Source organism: Antechinus flavipes, chromosome 2 (genome assembly GCF_016432865.1).
Source record: "Antechinus flavipes isolate AdamAnt ecotype Samford, QLD, Australia chromosome 2, AdamAnt_v2, whole genome shotgun sequence".
NCBI lineage: Eukaryota > Metazoa > Chordata > Mammalia > Dasyuromorphia > Dasyuridae > Antechinus > Antechinus flavipes.
In genome coordinates, this window is record NC_067399.1 from 611,873,049 (window position 1) to 611,899,882 (window position 26,834).

At 36.6% G+C, this 26,834-nt stretch overlaps 1 protein-coding gene across 50 annotated transcripts in view; it reads right to left on the bottom strand.

The window, feature by feature from the left end:
* Positions 1-26,834, bottom strand: part of SORBS1 (sorbin and SH3 domain containing 1) — a 350,893-nt gene that overhangs the window by 63,504 nt on the left and 260,555 nt on the right. For 19 of the 50 annotated variants that reach the window (XM_051981698.1, XM_051981697.1, XM_051981726.1 and 16 more), the window contains 8 exons: positions 26,709-26,738; positions 22,751-22,926; positions 21,178-21,241; positions 18,586-18,660; positions 18,162-18,224; positions 7,418-7,465; positions 7,165-7,294; positions 1,247-1,303 (listed from right to left, as the gene is read on the bottom strand). In XM_051981698.1, the coding sequence (XP_051837658.1) occupies positions 1,247-1,303; positions 7,165-7,294; positions 7,418-7,465; positions 18,162-18,224; positions 18,586-18,660; positions 21,178-21,241; positions 22,751-22,926; positions 26,709-26,738 (643 nt within the window). The remainder of the gene's footprint in view (positions 1-1,246; positions 1,304-7,164; positions 7,295-7,417; positions 7,466-18,161; positions 18,225-18,585; positions 18,661-21,177; positions 21,242-22,750; positions 22,927-26,708; positions 26,739-26,834) is intronic. The other 31 variants (XM_051981725.1, XM_051981744.1, XM_051981740.1 and 28 more) reach the window with 5 other exon arrangements.

Here is a 26,834-nt window from a genome sequence, read left to right on the forward strand (position 1 = left end):
CCTGTATTTTTAATGAGTGATCAATTAAACATATATAATTTATATCTATGTGTGTCATATGATTGTATACTTATATATGAAGATATACAATGTCTACATGTCAAATTTTCATATGTAGATTTATATCAATATGTAAAAACATATCATTTGTTTGTAGATATAAATGTGTGTGTGCTTATCTCCATCTTAATGTAGGTATTTTAAGACCAGATCAGAGAATTTATGGATATAAGGAACTCCCTTTACTAGTATAGACAGGTACCTGCTGTTCAATTTATAGAGAGTTGTATAAAGTATTGAAAGGTTATACCTCCCAGACCCAAACAGCATGTATTAGAGACAACACTTGATTTCTGGTTTTCCAGACTTCTAGGCTCATTATCCACTATATCATACTGCCTCTCATGTAATATATGAACTGATAAACTCATAGGTCTACCTAGACACAAAACAATAAAATGTATGAAGACATATTTGAGATATGAGCCATTGCTCATATTTCTATAATGCTTTATATAGCTCTTTCTTCACAACAACTCTTTGAGGTCAGTAGCGTATTATTATGCCCACTTTACAGAAAAGTGGCTGATTTTGAGAAGGAAGTTTAAAAATATTCTTTGGTCAATAAATACCATTGAAATATCTACTTTATTAAATATTAAGGATTAAGTGTAATGTGGTAAACAAAGCTATGGTTTCTGCCCTAAACCAATCTGCAGGTGGATAAACTTAAATAACTATACATATAATAATACAAGGTAGGTTGTGATCATGTCCACATGAAGAGCTGCTGATGGGAAGAAAAGAAGAATCTTTCAATTGGAATGATTAGGGAAAGCAGCTAAAGGAGATGACCCGTTAAAAAATTTGTAGAATCTTATTAGGGGAGGTGATGACAGTAGACTGGAGAGGGAGAAAAGTTTGAAGATGGGAAAACTAGCTAGCTGATTATCAAAATACAGGCAAGAAATAAGGCTTGATTGGGGGAAAATAGGGGAAGAAAGGTAGTGATGGATGTCAGAGATATTACAAAGACAAAACTGATAGGGCTTGCTAATTAGTTATGAGGCACAAAAAGGATAAAAGGGACCATAAATCATTTTTTAGTTTTGAGCTTGGGTGATTAGAAGAATAGTGAGGCTCAAAATAGAAATAAGTCAGGAGAAATTATTTTTAGAGAAAGGTTAGTTTTAGACATGATGAGTTTGAGGTAGTCATAAAATAACCACTTGGAAGTGTTTCTCACCTGAGATGCATCCATTGTCTGTGATCACTCAAACCCTTCGAAGTGATCTCCCTTCTACTATAGAATTAGGAGAAATCACAGAAATGTCTTTTATTGAGGGTAGAGTATATATAAGGTACACAAGGTAGACATCCTAGAAGACACTAAGAAGCATAAGACCATAAGATGATAGTTTGAGAGTTGGATGGGATCTTAAAGGTCATTGAGTCCAATCTTTTTATTTTACAAAAGAATTACAAAACACCAATGAAGGTATTTCTCCAAGGTAATACACTCAGTAACTGAGGCAGAATTCAAATCTAGGTCTTTTTGACTCCAAATCTAACACTCTATGCACTACAACATACTCTTAAAGAACTGATCTTTAAAAGGTTAAGATTCATAAAGCTAAGAATATAAATATAAAGCATTTCAGGCTAAGGGAATAGCATAAACAAAAGCATGGAGGTATATAACTGTGCAAAAGCTTGATCTACTTTTGGTTGGGTGGGATATAAACATGTCATTCATTTACACTCAAAAGAAAAGTGTGACCTGTATATCATTTTCCCTTCCTGAAAAGGGAAGTATATGTTTGGGATCATCAGGGGATGAGATATCCAGCTTGACAATGGATGAAGGAAATATATGTTTGAAGAAATCATCTAAACTGAGAATTCACAAAGTCAGAGAAGTTCAGATCCACAGAGGGTCCTCAGTGGCCATCTAGTTCAATCTTTATCTTAAAAAGAATTCTCCTGTCTTCCATTCTATGTCTCAAGATCTTCAAGGTGGAGGGGGAAAAAACTCTGTTTCTTGAAGCAGACAATTCTACTGTGGGACAGTTTTGATTTTTAGGAAATTTTTCCTTTTATCAAACCATAAACCTCATATCAAACATGTAGTATGAGGGAGTGTGGGGATATTTATTAATTTTCCCTTTACCCAAGCAGTAGATTCGGGATTCACCTAACAGGGACCTAGATCAGTGGTCTGACTTTTAAGCTACTTCCCTTGCTGGGCCTCAGTTTTCCCATCTATAAAATGAGGAAGTTAGATTGGGTGATCTCTAAAAGCCATTCCACTTCTAACCTAATGGAAGGAAATTTCAAAAACCTATAGAGTCTATTTAATATAGTTCCTTTAAATTCAATTTTCTGAGCTAGAGTAAAATGTATCTTTTTTTTTTTTTTTTTTTAGGATTGGAGTAAAACCAAGATACTAAGAAAAGATTGGATTTGTAACAGGGACTATGATTTGCCCTTTCTAGTCAACTGTTTAATTATGGTAAAACCTATGGATATATGTCATTTATCAGTCATGCTGATAGAGCAAAACATCCCAGGAAGACTCTGGGGCCATAAGGAAAAAAAAAAAAAACCCAGTTTGTTCCTAGAAATTACATTATAAAGAAAATTACATTTCTCAAAAGAACAATAAGTAGATGTCATCTTTTCATCAAAAAAGGACTTGAAATCAAGCAAATCATAGACATGACCAGTGATAGGTAATAAAAAGCAAATAGTCAATAATTACAAATATCCAAAATCATTTAAATAGGTATGAGCCAAGTCCCATAAAATGGATTGTACATGTGGACCATACAGAGCCCCCAATGTACTATGAATACAGTAGCTAAAAAAAGTAGAACTTTGCTATATTATAAATTTGACTCAAAACGAGTATGTTAGCTATTAAACATTGATTACACATTTAATTAACAATAATTTTGCTTGCCTTCTTAGGATTTAGAAGGGCTTTGGGGGGATGATTTAGATGGCCCAGGTCTCTTAAAAAAGCTGTCCAAGGAAGTCTGAACTGATGCCTTCTTTTCTCTTGATAAATTTCCCTGTAGCAAGCAAAGGCATTCAAAATCATTCCATTGACCTTAGAGCTAAGCTGAAAGTAGTAGGTGCTCAATAAATGTTCACTATTGACGATGAGAGTAATGATGATGGTGGTGATACTGTTTCTCCCATTGAAAAGTATTTTTTAAAGTATTGATAATTCCCTCCTGCATCCTCCTCTGCCTCCCCAGTTTCTTCAAAATTAAAAGAACAGCTGCTCAGTATCAGGTGCAAATAATACCACTGGAAAGTAAGAAGGGCTGTTATGTCACCAGTTCTTTACTGCTACAGGACCTACTTTTACTGGGAAACAATATTAATAATTTAATCACTAGACTGAAATCTTTTTTTCTACAAGAGAATGTCAAATTACTTCTCAGAGACTTATAAAGAGGAATATAAGAGGGGATTTTGACTCCCTGTGTTCAAATATTAATAGAAATTGACAGCAGTCTCAGAGAATAGATGTAAATTCATTTGGAGTCTTGAATGAACAGGGGATGGAGGCTAGGTGTGATTGTATTGTTTTATGGAAGTTCCAGGAGAGGAAACTCTCTCTCTACCAAAGCAGACTGGTCCATTCTCTCCAACTTATAGTATTAAAAAATTGCCCAGAGTCCTGAGAAGCTTGCCTATGCACTATGTTTTAGAAGCAGAGTTTAAACTCAGTTCTTCCCAGCTTCCTAGAGTAGCTCCCAATTCATTGTATCCTACTGCCTTTCTCTTAAACAACTAGGAACAGAAAATATTGCACAAGGGGAAAGTCTACCTTCCAGATCTACAGAAGTGAACCAGGCTGTTTCATGGATGACCATCTTATTTTTTTTCCCAGATGGCTCTGTATTCTGTTTCCTTAGCTTCAGGATTTGCCCTCAGATTTCTGTTCTTTTTGGACACCATTTCACAAATGGAGTTAAATGTCTCATGGATTTGGAAAGTTGGCTTCCACATCCTTCCCGTGGTTTGAGGGCCTTTTTGTGAAAGGTCTGGGGTAAGGTCTAAGAAAGGTACCCAAATTGAATTATGTAATCTACTTGAAACAAAGACCCAAGACTCCAATGTAATTTTTTTGGTCACTGCTCTAGAATGAGGCATTTCTGTAGGGATGGTGAACTTGGCTGTGGAAGGTTGTGGTAAAGGATCTTGCTAGATTAAGTCTTATGTGTGGTGATCAGTCAGGGGTGCTTATCTCCTTCTGCAGTGGGAATGGCATGATTTGAAAAGCTCTTGGAGCTGACATTCTTTCTAGATCAGGGATAATTAAGAGGGACACCTTCTCCAAGAGAATGGGTCTCAAGGGGATTTAATAATCTTTAGGAAACAGGCTATCTGTGGGCATATTTTGAACTTTATAGTTGAGCTATGGATGGCATAAAGAATGAGTCATAGAATCATAGACTTAGACTGGAAGGAATCTCAGAGGATTGGATTCACTCTTTCATTTGACAGATAAGGAAGGTGAGGTCAAAAGAAATTAAATTCCATCCAGGGTCACAGAACTAGTAAGGATCTGAAGCAGTATTGAAATTTAGGTCTCTCTGACTCCAAGACCAGTGCCCCATCCATTACGCCATGTTGCCTCTCAGAATCACAAGCTATTAAAAAGTTGGAAAGGCTTAGAGATAAAATCCAGCTCTCTTGCTTTACAGAATTTGCCCGACATCATACAACAAGCAGAAGTAGGATTTGAGCCCATCTTAGAGGAGGCATTATGGTAGAGTAGAAAGAAATGAACTTGGAGTTAAAATAAAGACCAAAGTTCAAATCTTATTTTATGTATGCAGTCTGAGCACATTTCAATTTCCCTGTCTTTAAAAAACAGTGTTGGAATAATACAGGGTTGGTGAGTCCAATGGTCCCTTCTAGGTATATATCCATGATGTTATATCAGGTCAGTGTCCCCTCTATATACTCCTTTCTATGACTCTTAGTTTGGTGTTTTGTTTGTTTGTTTTTTTACTATATCATGGTGGTTTTAATTCTCTGTAGGTAAATGGGTTTGTTATGCAGAAAATACAACATAATTGTCCTCACCATAGAATGGTTGAATTTTATGGGTGAAAACATGGTATAGGGGAATCTTAGGCTACCTCCATACAAAACATGCTAATAGAGAAAATGTCAAGAAGGAAGAGCGTGAGCCAGGAAACTGAGCTCTCAAATGCTGCATAGAGAAAAGGAAAAATTCTCTAGGTCTAGAGTTGGAAACATTTCAGATGTGGTTAACCAAGTTTTCATTTATCTATGGCTTCACTACAAAGTAACACTGACTTCCCCGCTACTGTGGTTTGTGATATTCTGGATACAGAACAAGACCAAGGCAGAAAAGGCATAAGACTAAAAGGTTATAACGTCTGGGCTCAAGGAAAGTAGCGCTTATACAACTTTTTTCTAGAAAAAATGGGAATAGTTTCAACTAAAATAAGTTGTGGGATTTCCACTTTATCCATCAGTATAAATTAGCTCTTTCATTTCTTTGTATAAATTTAGGGTTTAGATGCATAAAGAAGCATTCTTTTTTCAAATTTTGGGAAAGGAGACTAGTGTCTATGGATGCCAGACCAAAGCATATGGCCCATATTCTATTTTGTGAGACAGCTAAAAACTTCAACTACCTAGCAATAAAGCAAACAAAGAGTATACTAATGGCTGACATTAAAGTCACTTTGCTCTTAAAGACTGAATGTCTGTGAGGAGTATGTTACCAAAATCATGAACAAAAAGCAACTGAACTGGGAGAGCAGGAAGGCAGCAGTAAATATCATTAGGTCTAATGAAGCACCATGCTTTCGATCATTCTGGAGTTGACTGTAAAAGCAACACATGGGCAAAAAGGCTGCCAGGGACATATCGGGTGTCCTGTTGTTCCTTAAACCAACCATTACAGCATGTCAAATGTCTAAATGTCTTGCTAGGAAGGAGAGAGCACAAGAGCCACATGAAATTGCAAAATAATGCAATTCTGGGGTATTATTAACTGCAAGATTTTTTTCTCTGTATCTGCATTTGGGTTCCTTAATACTATGTATGTTTCTGGGGAACCTTTGTTCACTGGGCTGGGATGAAAACTGCCTAAGATCTTGGTCAATGGGTACACCAAAGGTGATGACTATGTCACAAGGTCTGAAATAATTGTGTCTTTGACACTACCTGAGAAGTTCCTTCTTATGTGTGGCTATGTGAAATCTGGGGGAAAAGGTGGGAAAGAGAAAGACAGAGATAGAGACACAAACACTGATATACAGACAAAGAGACAGAGACAGACAGACACATAGAGACGAGAAACAGAGAGAGACAGAAAAGAGAAAGAGAGAGACAAACAGAAACAGAGATAAAGGCAGAGAGAGACACACAGAGAGATTTATCTTTTTGTGGTTTGGAAGATTTTGGAATAGAGATGGCCAAATACCTGATCTGTGAGATGGAAGAAACTGTACTGCAACCCTTATATGTTTCAACATCTTCACAGCTATGTTCAGAATTGAAAAGGTCCAAAAATATAGTACAGGACATGACACAGAAAATGTAATTTCCTCATTTCATAAATTAACAATCAGCTGACATCAGCATTGGAACAAAAGTCAAGCCTTTTGCTAAAGTTGCCATTTCCTTTAAAAATTTAAATTTAATCTGGGCCCTCAGTCCTGCCAGCCCACAAACTAAATGTTAAAATCCACAAGACTCTATTGGGAAAAAGGGAGAGGAATCCTCATGGGTATCAGCTCTCAAAGACTGAAGTCACATCATGATCTAAGCCTAAATGGAACAGAGGGTTGAGTAAGTCTGTTATATCCTTCCCTGTCATAAACTTACACAATATTTCATTGCTATACTACCAGAACTTGTCAGTATTCTAGAACTTGGAAAGAGAGGCTTGATGATTTCTTTGTTGTTACCTTTTACCCTCATGGCTCAGACTCAAGAAGCTGGCATAGATCTGGCAAGAGGTTTGCAAAAAGAAATTTCTACCAGAAATGGCCAGGAAGTTTTCCTGGCTGACCAGTGCCTAGCATGCAGCAGATTCTCAATAAACATTTGATGATGATGATGACAATGGCAATGAGACTGGTGAGTAAAACAATGAAGAAATACCTTTCCGGGCTCGATTTCAAAGACGTAGAGCGAGAGGGTAGGGGCAGCGTGGCAGACCTCTTGACCACCTTCTCCGCTTCGATGTATTCCATCTCACTTTTTGAGCGAGGCACAGAAAAGGGAATTCTTGCTATTGAGGGAGGGGGAAAGAGAAGGGTGAAAAGACTCAGTTATGTCTCTTAGTTTCCCAGCAAATCTGAGAAAGGATGACATCCTTCCTCCACCCTCCACTAAATAATTCTAGGTCACTTACAGTCTTCAGAATATGAGTATCGAGGGGAGTAGAGCTCTGAATCATCATCTGGTAAACAAAACAAAGCATAATTAGATTAAAAGCTAGTAAGGTAAAAGAATCCATTTGATTAAAAAAAAAGTCAGCTTGTTATTCAATTGCATCCTGACATGCCAGAAAAATCAAAGCAAAGGGAAAGGGAATTTAATATCAAAAGCTTCACTATGGGAACAAATGAGATGTTTGTAGTGTGGACATAAGAGACTGGAACCCCACCTCCAAAAAAACAAAAACAAAAACAAAAACCAGCCACTCAGAAGCCTTGAGGGATGTCCGTGGCATAAGCTAAGAGGCAAACTGTAACTAGTACCTGAAGGCTGTACTGTGAGAGCCCCTTCTACTAATTTAATCAAGCGTCCTCACCTGGCTATAATTCCAAGGTCAAGAAATGGGAAGCCAGTGAGCGGGGGAAGACTTAAATGATTCCCACTTCTCCTTGGTTCTGCTCCCCTGCCTGGCACAAGCTTAGTGAGGTCTTCCACCTGCCCCAGTGTGCCCGTGGTATGCTGGTTCTACTCCAGGCTATTTTCATAGGAGCTCCAGTACCAGCTCATGGTTCTTGCTAGACTTCTGATTAATGTGCTTCCAAACCAACATTAGAGAAAAGCTGGTAAGAGGAAAAACTGGGCAACCAGAAGAAATGATTACAATTTCTGTTAGCATTTTTTTGAACTACAACTAATCCATCGGGATGTCATGAGCTTCAAATCTAGCTAAATGTACTAATATTTCACAGAAATGTTGGTGTGAGGAAAATGCCAAACCTGAACATAGTTTTTATCTGAAATGCCTATAAACCTCCCTCCCCTTCCTTGACAACAGTCCATCAAAATCCCACTCCTCAAAGATTCAGCTCAAATAGAAATTCTCCATGATTTCTCCTCAGTACAAAAATATAAATGCATGAAAAATCCATGATCTTTCATGAGCATGAAAGAACTTCTTGTTCCATCAACATAAATAGAAAACTATTCATAATAGAAGTTGCTGTTTAATTATATCTAACTCTCATTTGAGGTTTTCTTGACAAAGATACTAGAAGGATTTGCTATTTTCTTCTCTAGCTCATTTTACAGATGAGGAAACAGGAGGCAAACAGGGTTAAGTGATTTGCCCAGAGTCACCCAGTAGTAAATGACTAAAGCCAGGTTTGAACTCAGAAAGATAAGTCTATCTGACTCCAAGCTATTCTACTGTGACAATTAATTGCTCTTGTAATACAAATACAAACGTTCTATTGAGTTGCCTGAGGCTTAAGCAGGCTGAATAATTTGCCCAAGGTCAAAGAGCTCAGTAAATATCAGGAGCAGTATTTGAACCCAAGCCTTTAGTCACCCCAAGTTGAGCTTTCTATCCAGTCTACTACAATATCAAACATCAAATACGACTCTCAAATGGAATTTCTTATGCCAACAACTTACCAAGAGAACTAATATTGATCCTGGTTATATGTCAGGTATTTGTTTAGTTCCATTGTCCACCTAGTGACCTTCTATACTAGCAATTCTTCAGCTTGTATGGGATGACAGCTTCATATTCTAGTCTCATTTGATGTGGGATGAACTACTCTTCTTGAGAAGGCTATAAGGATATATATTTATTTTTCTAATTAAAGTGCCATAAAAACATTACTTATTTATTGAGGATTTTATGAGTCTCTTTGGAATAACCAGAGCCGCTATGTGGCTATTACAAAAGCCAGAATTAAGAATGAATGGCCTATAAAAAGCATGAAGTTATCAGAAATGAGGAATGGGGTAAGTGTCAAGAGAATACATTTGCATAATCATTCCAAGCATTAGTAAAAATGATTATGCATGTAATGATTACATTTATCTTGAGCCTTTCAATTTATTAATTTTTTTTTTTAACTGTTGCAACAATGGCGTTTTCCTGATATTTTTTCTCAGGTTCTAATCTTACCACCACAACTATCTAAATATACACCAGGAAAAGTAAGGGTAGAGACAAAGAAATAAAGGCTAAGGCTTTGGGATGGACAGATGGATAGACAGATAGACACACAAAAATTAGGAAAATAGAGACAGATACATGTAGGGAGAGAAACAGTGACACACAGAGGGAGAAAAGAGGTTTTAGAAGCAAAAAGGAGTCCTGAGAATTGTTTAATAATACACTTAGAGATGACGGGATTGGACTGCAAGTAGGGAGATTCCTAGAAATGGAAGACTTCAGGGAATAGTAAAAATAAAGGATTTTTTATATAGAGATGGCTAGGGATTTTTTCCCCTAAAGGTGTAAAAGAGGATGAATATGAGTAAAAGAACATTGAACATGAAAAAAAAATGAGTAAAACAGATTCCCAGGTCCCAACAGGGTAAGGAAGAGACTTACCATCCCCGGCCTCTCTCCTTCCTCCTCCTGTTTCTCCACTCAAAAGTAGGAAAAAGATTCTAACTCTCACCTCTGTCCAGCAGAACAGACTAAGCCTCTTCCGCTTCCCTTGCAAAGAGCTCCTAAGGGGATTTTTGTTAGGAGGGCAAAGGTAGAAAAGTTCTAAGTAGCTGAGCACCTCCTCTGGGCAGCATTTTCTGTAGTTTGGGGGCAAGAGACCCGGATCTTGCCCAGTACATTACAACAGTCCTTTGTCTGATCACCAGGCGGATAGAAATTCTATTATTAGAAATCCTTTAGAGCTGACAGGGGCTTATTTTAATTTGAATCTAGATATTCCTGGGAAAAATCAATTACTGATAATCCATTAAAGTGCACTGTCCATCTAGGAACAGAAGAGAAAAATTTTCTAACGCTCTTCATTATGAAACAACCTTGTAATTAGCAATAATCTCAGGTGGCCCCAGATTACCTTCATTCCCTATAATTATACTCCTGGTTGTTAAGCTGGGAAAAAATGAGGTGGAGGGAGATGTGGGGAGGAGAAACAACACAAAAAGAATGTAAACAGACTTTCTAGGTCATAGCTCACTTGGCAAGGATCCCATAAGAGACAAGGGCTACATGAGGAAGGACAATAAATGAGAACTTGCCTTGACTAATAGACAACAGGATAAGAACAATACTCTTGAAATGCCAAGTACACCCTCTAACAATCTGCCTCAAGCTCTTATATCATAGAAGTGACTATATTCTTAAAGGATGAGGACATTTCAGTGAATGAATGAATGAACGAATGAGTGAGTGGATGATTCCATGGAAAAGGCTCTAGATTTGGAGTGAGAGGACCTGGGGTTGCAAACAGATTAATCGTGTGACTTATAGAAAGTTACTTGGTCTAAGACTCAGTTTCCTCATCAGTGAAATGGGTTGGCAGACCTATATGATCTCAGAGGTCTTTTCCAGCTCCAGTTTCTAAATTCTATGACCCTGATTATGGGTCTTGAGGTTTAAACTGACAAGCAAGTTTAGAGGGGCTCATCATCATGCTGACCTCCAGGGGATGAATTGTTTCTGGCCTCCTGGAACTCTGAAAGGTTTGGAGGAGCTGGGCTTGATATCAGTGGGTGTGCCCAGGTGGAGGTTATCCTAGTTCCAAAGAATGGAAAGAGTATTGACAGAAGATCTCTGCAAGCCATTTGGTCCATTTATTTATAGAAGTTCAATGCTCCCAAAGTCATTGATTTGGCTTTGTTATTTTTTAATAACTTAGCTGTTTATGTGTGGGAAGATGGCACAGTAGATAAAGCACAGAAATCAGAAAGACAAGAATTCAGATCCTCGCTCAGACTTAATAATCTCATTTTTTAAAAAATCTGTAAACTGGATATAGTAATAGCATCAATGGCGATAGGTTGTTATAGAAATCAAATGGAATAATATATGTCAAACACTTTGTAATCTGTAAAGCACTAAATTAATGTGAGCTATTAAAATAATCTCTCAAGAGAAGCCTTGCAAATACAAGCCTCACATAATGTAATCAATTGTAGTAAAATTATAATAGTAACTTGTTATAATAATACACTATTTTATAATGTTTAATGATAATAATAATAGCTCACATTCATGTAGCTCTTTAATGGCTTTCCAAGACCTTTAGGACAGGCATTGGAGTAGTAGATGCGAAGGCTGGCCAGACTCTAAGCAAGTCATTTAACATCTCAGTGTTTGATTGAAGAGCAGATGCCCATCAGCATTGATCAAGGAAGTTGCTTTCCAAAATTCTTCACGCCAGAAAAAAAATCACAAGTAAAGTTCTCCTAAATGTGCCACATATACAAAAACCTCACAAAAACCCTTGTGAGGTACATGTATTTTTGTTCTTATATCATAGATGAGGAGACTGAGGCAACTGACCCTTAGGGAAGCTAAATTATGATTGGCCCACAATCACAAAGCAAGTAAATGCCCAAGGATTAAATCCTAAGTGTTTCTGATTTGGAGACTTCATATTTTTATTAAGCACATGCTGCTTTTACACTGACTTTCTTAACAAAACAGGTGCATCCCATCGACAAAAATGCTGTCTGCTAGAGACAATAAATGCTCATTCAGCAAATAATTCAATTTGGATGGCACCTAATTTAGAGATGAATTAAGGCAACATTAGAGATGAACTAATGCAAACAAGAAAACTGAAGCTTACTGAAATTTAGTGCCTTGATCAAATTCAAACTGATACTAAGAACCAGGATTTAAACTATGAAATCTGTCTATTATACTACTTAGTGTTCAGTCATGTCAGTCATGTCCAGCTCCATGTCCTATTTGGGGTTTTCTTGGCCCAGATAATGGGGTGGTTTGTTGTTTCCTTCTCCAGCTCATTTTTATAGATGGGGAAAGTGAGACAGAGTTAAGTGTCCTGGTCCATTGCCCAAGGTCACAGTGGCTGAAGTCAGATTTGAATTTAGGAGGCTTGAGTCTTCCTATGTCCAGATTCAGTACTCTGTGCACCACAGCGCCAACTAACTGCACTATATCTTGATAATGAGCTATACTTAAGAACTAGTTAAGAATCCATTCCACTTTGGTTATATAATGATTTTTTCACTATTCCCATCTTCTCATAAACCAGATTACCTCTGAGATTGTGGCCTCTTGGATCTTTTCTCAATTCCCATCCTTCCTGACTGCTTTATAGCCTTTGATTCTGATGATTCTTGGATATTCACTCAGGTCATGCTCTCAACTGTAGGTAGTCCCACAGTTGTCTTGGACCTTTTCCCTTCTCCTTCTGTACTCCTTCATTTCATTTCATCTTCTCTGGCTTCAAGTATCATCTCCATGCTAACAATTTTCTAATCTGCTTATGCAGCTTTAATCTTTCCAATGACCTCCATTATTGCACCTCTAAATGCTTTTGATACATCTCAAACAGGACAAAGCCATTGGAAAAAAAAATAGACATTTTAAACTCAATCTATCCAAAACCGAACCCTTATCTTCCCCTACAGTTCTCCCCTCTTCCAAACTTCTTTCACTGGTGAAAATATTAGCATCTTCTCAGATACCCAGGCTTGCAAACTAGGGGTCATCTTTGACTCCCCACTCTCTCACTTTCTACTTGCCAGTCTCTTGTCAAGGATTTTACTTTTGTAATATTTCTCATATACTTCCCCTTCTCTCCTCAATCCTGTCAGTACCTGGTGCAGGCCCTAATCACCTTGACCTATTCTCCTACTCCCAAGTTTTTCCTTACTTCAATCCTGACTCCAGTCAGCTGCCAAAATAATCTTCTAGTGTGTAATATTGATGATGTCCCCTCCTTATCAATAAACTCCAGTGTTTCCCTATCAACTCCATAATTAAATATAAAATTCAATTTGTTCAAAAGTCTTTTACAATCTGGTCCTCTCCCTATCCCCCAGTCTTGTTACACTTTATATCTCCTCTAGGTATTTTGTGATCCAGTGACTGAATCCAGTGGCTGTTCCTTGCACAAGACCTCCCCATCTCTCTACTCAGGTATTTTCCTGTCTGTCCTACAGACCTGCAAAGCTCTCCCTTCTCATCTCTTCCTCTGGCTTCCTTCAAATCCCCTTTCTCAATACCCTCTAATCCTAATGACTTCCCTCTGTTAATTATCTCCTATTTAATCCTGTACAGAGCTTGCCTGTATATAGTTTGCATGTTGTACCATTATTTGAGAGCAGGAACAATTTTTTGCCTTTCTGCACAGTGATCTACACAATGTTGTTGTTGTCCCCTAGGACACTTAATAGTTGTGTGGCTCTGGATAAATCTGGATAAATCAAAAACCCTGTTTGCCCATTTTCTCATATGTAAAATGAACTGGAGAAGGAAAAGGCAAACCAGTCCATTATCTTTGCCTCTTGCCCAGTAGTCCGCATGTAATAGGCACTTTAATAAATATTGACTGAGCAATCTTCTCAGCCTCAGTTTATTCATCTGTAAAATAAATGTGTTAGACTAGATGACACTAGAGGTCAGTTCCAACTTTACTTACTATAAATTGAGACTAGCTTGAGGGGGAATCACACAAGATGCATGCTAACATTTTCTGAATCTCTGAATAAAATCTGTCAGCCACAGATAACCAGCAATGTATAAGGACCACAAGAAGTAGTTGAGTAGATCTCAAGATGAAAGTAAAATGAATTGTAATATGTTTACTTTAAAATGGTGTTAGGTAAAAAGAAAAGGATTTTTTCCTCTTTTATTAAGTATTATTTTTCAAGCACCTCTCCTCCCACCCTTTTTACACTGCATCAGGATTCTTAAGACCAATGGAACATTTTGGGGAGGGACTGGAGGAGAGGGCCGTTTTCATCCTATTAACGAGGAGACAAGAACACTATCCCTTTCAAAATACTTCATCACCCAAAGATGCCAAGAATTGGCAGGTGACAGACTCAAATGATTGTTCCAATCTACTCTTCCAGAAAGAAAAGATTTAAATCTCATTAACTCTGGCTTCCCTAAACCTAATTAGACTCCACCTATGCTAGGCTGAAGTTTACTTTTGTACACAGGAAAAGTAGAACCAAGATTATTCCCTCTTTAGAATAAACTTTTCAAGCTATTGTGGAGTAAAAAGGTTATTTACAAGCAGCACTATTATAATGTAAATTTAGGCCAGCCTTGGGCTATTGGGGCTTTGACATGCTAATCAAAAATAATTCTGATCTATTCATTCAAGAGTGCCCTCCAGTTCTAGTTTCTGCATATAAAATACCTTCTATATTCCAGGGAGATAAGTTCTAGAGTTCTCTAACAGGGTTTTTGTTTCCAGGCCTAAATTTCTTTGACCCTAGATTAACAGTAACAGAAGTGGAAAAACTGTTCACCAGAGCTCGGAAAGCCATCTGTACTTGGTGAATTTGCCACAACTCCTAGATAATGCCTGAAACTGCAGATCATTAATATAGAAACCCAAAAATGGGATCCTGAATATCTGGAAATAATAAGATAACATTTCTTAAAACCAGCCCATAATACAAACAGGAAGGAAAATTAGGTGAAATCAGAAAGACTCATTTTCCCAAGAGACTTCCAAGTTGTGTGACTCTGGGCAAATCACCTGTTTTCCTCAGTTTCCTCAACAGTAAAATAAACTGGAAAAAGAAAGGCCAAATCGCTTCTCTATTTCTGCCAAGAAAAACCCAAATGGGGTCATAAAATGGACATGACTCAAGTGTCTGAACAGCAAACAATTCAAACAGGCTTTTCTCCAATTTATCCAAAATAAGGAGGTTTCATTGGACATTTTTCAGTCTTGTGCTTAGAGTTCTCCAGGGTAGTATATTTCCCAATAACTTGTTTTAGAGACCAATGATTATTGGTGAATATTTTAATGTCTAAATCCTCATTTCTCATCTGGCTTCAGTACTTGACTTCTCTGCCATGCCCCAGAAAGACCATTATTGGGAAAACCTCACCCTCCTACAAAATCCCATTAGCCTGGTAACTCCATCTCATCATTACCCTTTTTCTGGAGGAGGGCCACAAATGCCCAAATCCACATATCAGGAGGGAATTCAGCTCAAAATATCTTCTCATTTCTTACTTGGCTGTCTTGCTCTGGGACTTCTCAGATTTCTCCATTATGCTCTTGAGTTCTTTAAGAAAAGGGACTCTCTTTTTCATTATTTCGACCTCCTGTGCTTTACCAAAGTGGCTGGTGCACAGTAGGCATTTGATGAATGTTTATTGATTATTATATGATTATGACTGAGTGGGATAAATTGAATGAAGTTTTCTCATAAAGACATGGCCTTGACCTATGCCCTAATTGTGACTTGAGACTTTGCAATAATAAGTTGAGCTAATAGCTAAAAACTGCAGGTATTTATCTTAGATAAACATTTCCCTCCAGTTCCCCTTCCCCCTTTTCATTATCATTAAGTACGTAATACAGTAAAAGAGTGCGTTATTGATTAGTATTCTTTGTTTCTGAGGTACATATTTAGTCTCTGAGTAACTCAGAATTCTCCAGCCAACGGGAGAAAAGGTCAGAAAGGGAATGGGGGTGTTCTGTGTTAGGGTCTTTATAATCCTGTGTTTGCAGTTTGCACTTTGCACTCCTCTGCTGACACTTTGTTGGGAGTTGCCCTTTCTCATGAGATAGTAATAAATCCTTTTTTGCTTTTTACTTTGAGAGTCTGATTTTAATTTGGATAAAGGTTGCTGTCCCATACAATGACTAAACCTTTCTGCTATGATATAACCTACTTTTTCCTGTTTAATTTTCAGTGAAAATGACATTTTATCTTTAGGAAATAACCTACATTTATATGCAAGAAGTTCTTCCCTTCCTTAAATTAAGTGCCTCCAGTTCTCTCCTAAAGCTTATTTCAAGCTTGTTCCCGAGGTTTTCTGGAGATGGTGTCTGATATCAGAAAACTTTTTGAATGAATACTTTAGACTCTGAAATACTGTTTTCAGGCAAACTGGGCTGACATTGGAGAGGATAAGTTGGATCAGCTACAGATTGCAATGTGACCTTCAAGGCCTCTAGCCAACATCCTTTCTTATTCAATCTTTTAATCTTTTTGTTGTTGTTATTCTCACTATATTCTCTCCAGATTCTCTATAACTTGCTCAAACTGTGGAGTCCCAAAATGAGCATCCAGCTTTAACAAAAACTAACAACTTTTATTTAGCAAGATACCTAGCATAAAGCATGGATAGGCTAGAGTGGAGGGTGTGTGAATGAATGGATAAACTTGATCCTTTCAGTTAAGAGTATAGACAGAGGATTATCTGGGTTGGTCAGCTCAGCTGAATCAAAAACAATACTGAAGCTGAAATAATGGGATCCATGTCCATAAGGGGCAGTGAACATTAAAAACAAAACAAAACAAAAAGAACCCTGTCCTTTGATGATCTACATCTTAACCCAAGCCACCTGGACATGCCTCTGGATGTTGACTCCTCATGCAAGAATGAACATTTCTCATCCTGACATTTTACTTCTATATACAAGGTACCTTCCCAATAGAAGAACATCTTTCTCTGGTATATGCCCTTTTGTAATCCTTCCTTTATAAAACAGGGCTCTCCAGGATGCAATGCTCACCACAAAAGTAGGTTAAATTCTTACGTATATTTAAAAACTCTCAGAAGTGGATGTCATAAATTCAGCAATTGGTTTTTAAGAAACAAACATGTTCTCCTCATCGGTTTTTGTCTCATCCAACAAAAGCACACACAAATCTGTCTAATAATAAGCACTCAGTAAATATTCCTTTCTTCCTTCTCTTCCTCCCTTTATCCATCCATTTATCTATCTATCTTCCATACTAGTGGAAATCATACTAATTGAATACCATCTCTCAACATAATTGGTCTCTTATCCCTTGAAATCTGTCAATCTCAATCAAGTCTATACATCTCTCTAGGACATCCCTTTTAGCATGTCTCCTACTTCCCAGTACTAGTTCTTTGGAATTCCACACTCAACTTTTTCCTTTTTTAATCTAAGTGAAATCAGGTTAAGATAAATATCAAAGGAAACCTAGGAATGGAAAGAATGCCTGAGGGATTATTTTCAAGGATGGGAAGAGAAAGCCCCATCTATCAGACTTTGGTGCTGGTAGACTACAACATCCTCAAGTCTTCTTCAGAGTCAGTTGTCATGGCTACACTTTTCTATTGCCAGATGTTGACTCCATCTTATAGTGAAAAATGTCATCCAGCTCCAAAGAGAGAACTGATAGAGTCAATGCAGTTTGAGCATGTTTTTTTGGTTATTTATTTATTTATTTTTAGTTTTAGGTCTGAATTTTCATTCACAATGAATAATATGGAAATATTTTGCATGACCATACATGTTTAATCTCTGTTAAATAGCTTGCCTTCTTGATGAGGGAAGAAGGGAAGGAGAGAAAAAGAGAATTTGAAACTCAAAAGTTTTAAGAAATGAATGTTAAAAATTGTTTTTATGTGTAATTGGGGGAAAAATATCAAAATAAAAAAGATGCTACCTCCATGACCCACTACCCAGCCATTCCCAAAGTACCTGGCCCTGGGTTGGTGGCTCCAATTTATTATCCCTCAATAATAGCTCTATCATCCCAGATGTTTCAGGCATTCTTTGTTAGACTACACAGCCTACCACATATAAAAAAAACAGATTAAAAACACAATCTAAGAAAATGCTCGGTTATGTCGTCAGAGAGCAAGGAGAAAATGCTACAAAAACAAAAGATTAAAAGAGAAGCAAATTATTGGGATAGAGTCCCTTAGCAACTAGGAAAAGCCCAAGAGAAAAAATGAAAAGCACGCCACTGGCACAAAAAGAGTCACAAGATTTTCCTTTAATTACCTTCTGATTTAGGACTAGGAGTAGATGCAGGAAACTGGTAGGTAGGAGAATAAGGATTGTCTTCTGTAGCAGAAAAAAGCAGTGGACTTTTGAGACTATCCACAAGGAGGGAGAGATACTGACAATTCCGCTGTTGGCTATGTCAAGTAATTTTGTTATCTCTTTTAGTGTTATTAGAACACATGGATATCACACTTAAAAATAGATTAATGAATTAGAAAGGATTCAGTCATCTTAGAGATCATATCATGCAGATCAGTGAAATTAAATTTTTGTCAACAGAAAAACACTAAAAAAAAAAAATCAAATCTAAATGCCAAATCTTATTCCTAAAAATAAAAATAATAAATAAAAAAAGCCCAGAACTATAAGAATTAATATAAGGAGCAGCAAACAGATAAGCTTATATCTAAGCTTATGGTACCTTCAGATTTTTGCTGGATTTCTGGAAGTTCTGGGAATTTGTAGGTGGGGAAATAAGGGTTTTCTTCAGGAGTGTCTACACAGAGGCGTGAATTTTAGAAAAAGAATAGAGGAAGATATAAATGGAGAAAATGAGTGGCTGAGAATCCATACATACACAGTTTAGAAAGATTCCTGGAATTGAGGAACATACTATATTTCAGTTAGTAAGAGCCAAAGAATCCTAAGCGCTCTTGGGGGAAAAGTATTCAGTCCATTTGTCTGAATTATAGATATGCCCAAAGAGATCGTGAGAGAAATTCCAACTTCCATTAATAGCCAAGAACAGTTTCAAGCTTTTGCTACTTTTGTAGGTTCCAAAATACAACCTCAAATAAATGATAGGTAATAAAAGTGTTTAACATACAAATATACTTACATCATAGCATGTTTCATAAAGACATTCATTTTATAAATAAGGCAAATAACCAGATTCCCAATTTGCCAAACCCTAGAGAGATCCCTAGTGACTGGGGCAGAGAGACCACATTGTTCAGAGCCTCTCATTTTGGATTGAGTTAATAGCACAGGGACTCAAAGAGTCCCACTGGAATGGGTGTGCCACCATCCAACACTCCATGTAGTTCATACACCTGTGATTCTGCATCTGGGCAGTGGCAGTGCCAGGCTCTAAGCCAACAGGTCAGAACAGAAGCCAAGAGACCATGACCACACCCAATAGTCTGCCTAACAGCCACCGGACTGGAAGTCCGGGGAACAAAAAGTGTTCTAATTCTCAAGGGACCTGTGGTTGATCACAGAAGAACAAAGGGATAAAAACAATTAGTTGCACCAAGATTATCTTAAACATACAAAAATATAGTACCTATTTACTTACAGGAAAAATTCTCATACATGGACATCCTGGTAAGTGGAAATAGAGAATATCCCAAAAATTTTAGTGCAGTTTAAAACTAAGCTTATTGAAGCTTAAAACTGCAATAAAACTTTTGGAGCACCCTATATAGCAAAATTAACATTTAAATTCTTTTTGTTTGCTAGTTATTAATGACATCAATGACAATTATGATTCTTATAAGCAGACTATTTCAATGCTGTAGAGGCAGTATTGAGATCCAATTCTGATATATACTATTTATAAAACAACTTTCATGATGTCTCATCAATATCTGGGATGTAGACTTGATTTTAGCTATGTGGAGGAAGAATAGAGAATGGCCAACAATTGGAAGACCCCACTGGGAAAGAAGGTGCATTCCTGCTTATCATTTTTTTTAACAACACATGAGAAAATATGGCAGAGATTTGGAAAGGTTCTGCCTATGGCACCATGCTGGGGCTCGCTCAGCAGGCTGGCTATCAGACAGCATTTCAGGGTCTGATTGGACTTGGAAGTGAACCTTCTCCAACTGGAGTGGATTCACTGGGTATTCTGGTGTGTGAACTCAAGTCTGGTTCCTGAGGCAATTTGCCAAGAACCATTTTCCAGCTTGAGATAATTATAATTAAGAATACAGGTGATAATTATACCAACTTCCATGCTTTCTGAAGCACTTGGTCACAAATTCAAACATACGTCACCAAGAGGGATGCTGGATTGGAGTAAATAAGAATGGGGATTCAAAATCTCTAACTGTGGGAATCTAGATAACTCACTTAACTGAGACTCAGTTTCATCATCTGAAAAAAACAGGGGTATAATCCTGGGTATGGCAAAAATCTTAGTGCAGTTTTAAGGTATTAAAACTTAAAATTACATTCAGGTTTTGGGAAGGCCCAGTGCTTGTAATACTTACCTCCCGGTGCTATTGTGAAACTCAAACAAGATAAAGTAATCAAACCACTTTGCATGCTTTAAAATACTATGTAAATAGGGATAGGGACTGGACCTATGATTTCATTAATATAAGGAATTCCCAGATATGGAAATTTTCTATATCAAAGCAGTTTGGTAGTTTTTCTGCCATCTACAGTCATCGCAGAATGGCCAGGAACATCAAGTGTCCAACGGTCACACAGCCAATATTTGTTTGCATCAAGGCAAGACTAAATCTTTTATTATTATTATTATTATACTGCCTCACACTATATAAAAGATGGTTACTATTATTATTGTTGTTTTTACTAGGGAGGAGAGGAAACAGAGAAGTTAAAAAAAACTCCTCTTTAGTAACTGAGCCAGGTCAAAACCCAATGTATTTTGTCAACAAGACCAATGCTCTTTCCCCACTTCCACCCACCATGGCTATCTCTGGCTGACATATAGGAGGAACATACAAGAAAAGGACCCAGAGCTCAGCTTTCCACCAGTAGGTTTGTATGGGGGCTGCTAGACAAGCTTAGCCTTGCAAACACAACCTGTATCCCACAAGTGACTGAGAAAGTAGATTTTACAGCAGAACTCCAACTCCAAATCTGAGTCAGTTACAAAAACACCCTTCTCTCCAGCTCCAGAGATGTGTGGATGCATCAAGGCAAACAAATGTTTAACAATTAAATGTTTAATTTATAGCCTCTGAACCAATGGAAAGCTGTAGCCTAATCATTACAATCAAAATATCACTAGAGGGATTAACCAAATTAAAATCAATACCTCTATTAAGTTTGTGGATCTGTTTGAACATCGTCTTATACCAGTCTTTGGATCTCTCAGTGTTCTAGATGAAAAAGAAAGAAAGAAATGTAGTCAAAATCTTATAGTTTAGAATTTTTATTGCATAAATAAAATCATATAAGATACTACAAGTAAACTGGAATATGTGATAAACAAAGTCAGATCCATCTAAATTGTTTTTCTTAGCTTGATGATTTACATTTAGATCTCTATCTTGATTTATTTCTTTATATTCTGGATTTTCAATATAAACAAAAATATCTTTCACAAAAAGATATATTTAAAGTCTTCTTTGTCAAAGTTTATACTTTTAATTTTTTCTTGTCTTATTGCTGTAGCTAGCCTTTCTAGATCTATAATTATTAAGGAATGTCAGGGGTCCCCTTAACTTTTGATGCCATATTTTCCAAAAACCCTGGATCCAGAGCATGCAGAGGGCCCTGATGTGTCAAGGAAGAAGTCCCTTGTTAATAATAATGATGATGATAATGATAACCCACACTTATACAGTGTTTTCAGGTTATTTCGAAGGACTTTACAAATATGACCTCATTTTATCCTTCCAACAACCCTGGGAGGTAGGTGTTATTATTACTCATATTTCACAATTAAGAAGACTAAGGCAGACAGAGGCTAAATGAATTTCCTAGAATCACACAGTAAATATCTAAATCTAGAGTGGAACTTAAGCCTTCCTGACTCCAAATCTAACAGTTTATTTACTGAACCACAGTTAACATCAACACTACCTCCCCCAAACCAAAATATAGCAAGATATCATGGAGAATAAGTTCCAAAAAGGAAGAAAAGAAGAACAGGTCAGCATGGTAGTTGTCTTCTTGAAAACCTGTAAAGTGGAAGAGCAGTGAATTTATTCTATTGGGCATAAGAGGAAGGAACTAGGAACAATCAGATTGAAGTTGCCCAGAGGCACATTTAAACCTAGTACCAAGAAAAACTTCCTATCGATTTAGTACCACTGTAGATATACATCAATCTGAGAAATTCTTCCAGTTCCATCAATCCTTCCTTGAATGCTCCAGTCAGAAATTATCTTTTTCTTCCTTAGAACTTTAAGAATACCTTTTATATATCTCCTTGTCTTATATAATCAAAATATCCCGTTTTTGTCTTATGATTTACTATTTTTTAATTTCCTCCATGAGATTTTTAATAATTTAAGATAGGAATTAATTCTTATTTATCTTTTTCTCTGTATTATCACCTAACAAAAAGATGCTATGTTGTACACAGAACAAATGCTGTTAAATAAAGAAATTCAGAAAGTAAAAGGATTCTAGATGTATTCTGTGTTTATGATTTGATTATAATTTATAAGCAAGAAAACATGGAAATAATCATACTGGACCACTTTGTAGTTAGCCATGAAACCATATTGTAGGTCTTCTTACTTATCTTTCTTATCATATATACATATAAACAGATAAATGCAAAATATATATGGAATGTGTGTAAAACTGGTGCTATACGTGTTGTACTAAGTTTGTTTTAAACCTTGGCTTAATGGTGGTTCTTAGAGTGGTACACATACCCTTAGTGGAATGCCTACTTCATCCATGGAACCATCACTTAGGCACTGAGGGCTCTTAACCAGTTTTCTACTTTCATCCTTTACTGTTTTGTCTGGTCGTGTGTTAAGCTGAACACCTTTCTCCCACGTTGGTGCTGAATCTACTTTCTCTTCATCCTTTCTCTCTGGTACAGGATCTAGAATTAAAGGGGAACTGTATTATTATTTTCTTCATTATGAATACTTCACAATACCTGATCTCAATCATAAATGAGATATAGGGAAACTGAACAACTTGTTTCAGATTTTTTGAAATGAGACAGTACATGGTGTAACATTGATGTCTGAATATTCATATTCTTGTATTTCTTAGTTTTATTTATTTTATGTAAAGGTTGAAGAATTAGGCACTTACAGTAACTAGAGATAGAATCATTTCTACTAATTATAGTCATATTTAATTTCCTTGTGACCTTCAATAAACTGATTGTTTGGTTCTCAACCATCCTCTTATTCACTAACATTTTTACTTGTAAAGGAATTTCTCCCTTAAGCCTATTGCAAGGATGTCTAAGGTTGGGGCAATTATTTAATCTGACTCATGTCAACAAAGAAAGCTGTTTCTGGTCCATGAATTATGGTAAATGTGAAAATAGCCTAAAAATTAGGGTTTTACACAAATGTGAAGTATTAATGTGAAATTTGAAATGAGAGGACCTGGATTCTAATTCTGACTTGAACATTTATATAATTAATAATCAAGCTATTTAACATCTCTAGCCTTTATTTGGAATTGAAGGCAGAAATAGAAACAATAGAGATGAAATCTACAAGGTGACAAATTTAGTCTTGTTCTAAGAAATATTACTAGCAGACTGAGCTGTCTAAAGTACAATCAGTTGCCATAGGAGAGAGAGTGTTCTTTCTATTGGAGGTCATGGTGCAGAGCCTGAATTACTGCTTCTCAGTGAAAATCTAGACATTTTTATTCAGATATAGGTTGGACCATAAATCTTCTGAGGTTTTTCTCAACACTGTGATACTTTGGGGAACTTGAAGTGCTGGCAAAATACCTATCTCTGCTCTTAATGTTGCAATAATGAACGTTCTCTTCTTCTAGAGTAGAGCTCTCTAAAAGTGTGCGCCCAGAAACATGTGTCTCCTTTTATAATTTTAAATTATGTCTCATCAAATAATCTGCTTGTAAAAGTCTTAATCTAATAGGAAAACATTTTGGGAAATGAATAAAAATATCATGTATGGACAGAGATACTGCCGGTAATTCTAGCACCCAAGAAAAACTTTACAAAACATGTCAGTGGCAAGCAGCATTAAAAAAATATAATATCATGAACCATGTGCTCAAATCAGCTTTTTAAGACCAGAAAATAGTCACCCGAGAATATGTGACTAGGAGGAGGAATCTTTTTGGAGAGAGCTATTTTCTTATTTCTTATCTTTTTAATTATTTTTGCTAATGGTGATGAGGTCAGTCATTTCTACTATGGAAAAATGTCAGTTTTTTCTAAATTTTTGTGCCCTGGAACAAAGCCTTAGTTGCCCTACAGTAGTAATGGTCATATATACATGTAACTCAATAATTCCCTATAACTTTCAGGCTGAAGAAATTCAAAACTCTTAAAAATGAATAGAAAATAAGTAGAAAGGAAGCCTTGGTCTGAAAGCCTTCTGGAAAATTTGTTATTATGTTTCAAAGGGTCTTCTACCCTTTAAAAATCAGTTTAGAGCAATTTCTAGTAGATGCTCCATTATAATTTTACATGTTTTAGAATAGAGTAAGATAAACTGAAGGTCAAATTGTACTCCCCACCAACACACAGTGAAAATCCAACATAACACTTTTTGTTTGCAATTCAGGAGTTTAATTATAATGTGTATTTTTTGTATTTATGATAGAAATTCTTCAAAGTATCCAAAAGATTCATCCCTGGCTTTATCCAGTACTCTTTGTATTCACTAGAAAAAAAATCAGTTTTAAATTTTTTTTAAAAGTGAGTTTGTTTCCATATTTACTTTCTTGATCCTGGGAAAGGCCTACAAATGCAAATGCCATAGGGCAAAGGTTGGCAATGTTTTATTCCAGGAGGGCCTACTGTAACCATTTTCAGCTTGATCTTTCCCCTTAAAGATGGCCTTCTAAGGCAGCATAATTCATTCTCTTGGCCCATACAGACTGGAGGAGCCTCCTTTTCCCTTGACACCACATTCTCTTATATATCTAGGCAGACAGTTGCCTTAGAGAATGAGAGAGTTATGCCCTAAATCCATATGGCCCGTGAACATTTCTGGCAATGGATGATAAATGAATCTTTGATTCCTTTCCTACATAAAAGATGATCACAGCAAGCACACACTAGAGAAGTACAAATATACTTTTCAGGCCTTCTCCTGATATGTTTTTCCATCATATCCACTCTCAGAATTTAGGAATATATTTTTTTAAATTTTTATTTAATAATTACTTTATATTGACAGAATCCATGCCAGGGTAATTTTTTTACAACATTATCCCTTGCACTCATTTCTGTTCTGATTTTTCCCCTCCCTCCCTCCACCCCCTCCCCTAGATGGCAAGCAGTCCTATATAAGTTGGATATGTTGCAGTATATCCTAGATACAATATATGTTTGCAGAACCGAACAGTTCTCTTGTTGCACAGGGAGAATTGGATTCAGAAGGTAAGAATTTAGGAATATTAACCATAGTTTCCTTGAAAAGCCCTGCCACTGTATGTGGGCTCAATGACCAAGCTTGGAAAGCTGAGAAAGATGCCAGAGACAAACCATCTTCTCACAACTTTCTGATACTTCTGAGCTGTATGCTAGTCTTTATTTCCTAGTTTTGAGCCAGGAAATAGGTTGGGCTTTGGATAGTAATATGAAGATAGGCAAAGCCAAAGTCAAATTAAGCATGATTATAGCTCAGAATATGGAACAGATGTGGGGCAAGGTTTATATTTAATATTAAGAGAACTGTTGTTTCTTTGTTCAACATATTATCTTATTAGTGAGGTAGTAGCAGAGTGGGGTTAAAAATAAGTGGAGATAACCCTTATGGAAATCATTATAAAAAAATTCAGAGCTGGAAGCTTTGGGGATTATCTAGTCCAATTCTCTAATCTGAGAAGATGATTTAAAAGTTAATTCCTCCAAATGTAGCAAGTCTAGATTTATCATAACCTGGTTCTACATTTTCATTGGTACCTCCATAACTCTACTGATTTTTTTTACTTTGACCTTGATTCTCTGTGATGTGGGTTTCATTGCCAATAGTCAAAAGACCAACTGAACATTTTTGATACCTGAAGAAGGCACTTAATTCTTAAACCAATGGTCAGGGAGTACACTTTGCCATGATGGTTTACTATAATTACAATGATTATTGTGACTATTAGATTGTGTTAGAATCTGGAGAATTACTTTAAAAGCAGGTAGCTAGGCACTAAAAGTGAAGGGAGCTTATAACTGTCCCTAAAAAGACTGATTACCACGTTATAAGAGAGCATCAGGTTCTTTAAGTGATGTCAATAATTGGTAAATAATAATTAGTAGTAGTCAATGTTTGTAGGAATTGATTTTTTTAAATGGAGGTAAGTATGGGCTTACCTCATAAAATAAAGGATGGTAAGTTTCAGGCTGAGAGAGATATATGGGTACTAGAAAACTCAGAGTGTGTAAAGTTAGAGAATGTGAAGTAGGATTCCAGTATAGATCTCACTAGTCAACAGTAAGATGATCTGGTAGGAAAAAAATAACCTATCTATACATATTAATACAATTTTAATTTCTTATAAATAGATACAAAGATATAAAGGAATATTTTAAGAATAGTTCAGTGTAGTCTAGGCAGTGTACTGGGTTGCCAATGGCACTGTTTGAGAATTGAAAGAGAATGGAATGCTTTGCCCTAGCAGAAGGAGCATTTGAAAGAAAAAAGGACAAAGAGGATTGCTACTTACCTGTTAGATTATTAAGGCGCTTTTGTTGCTCTGTAATAAAAGAAGAAAAAAGGAAAAAAGTGAGTGAAACATATGATACATGAAAGGCAAAGATCTGGTGTCAAGTTATTCTGTTCCAAAATTACC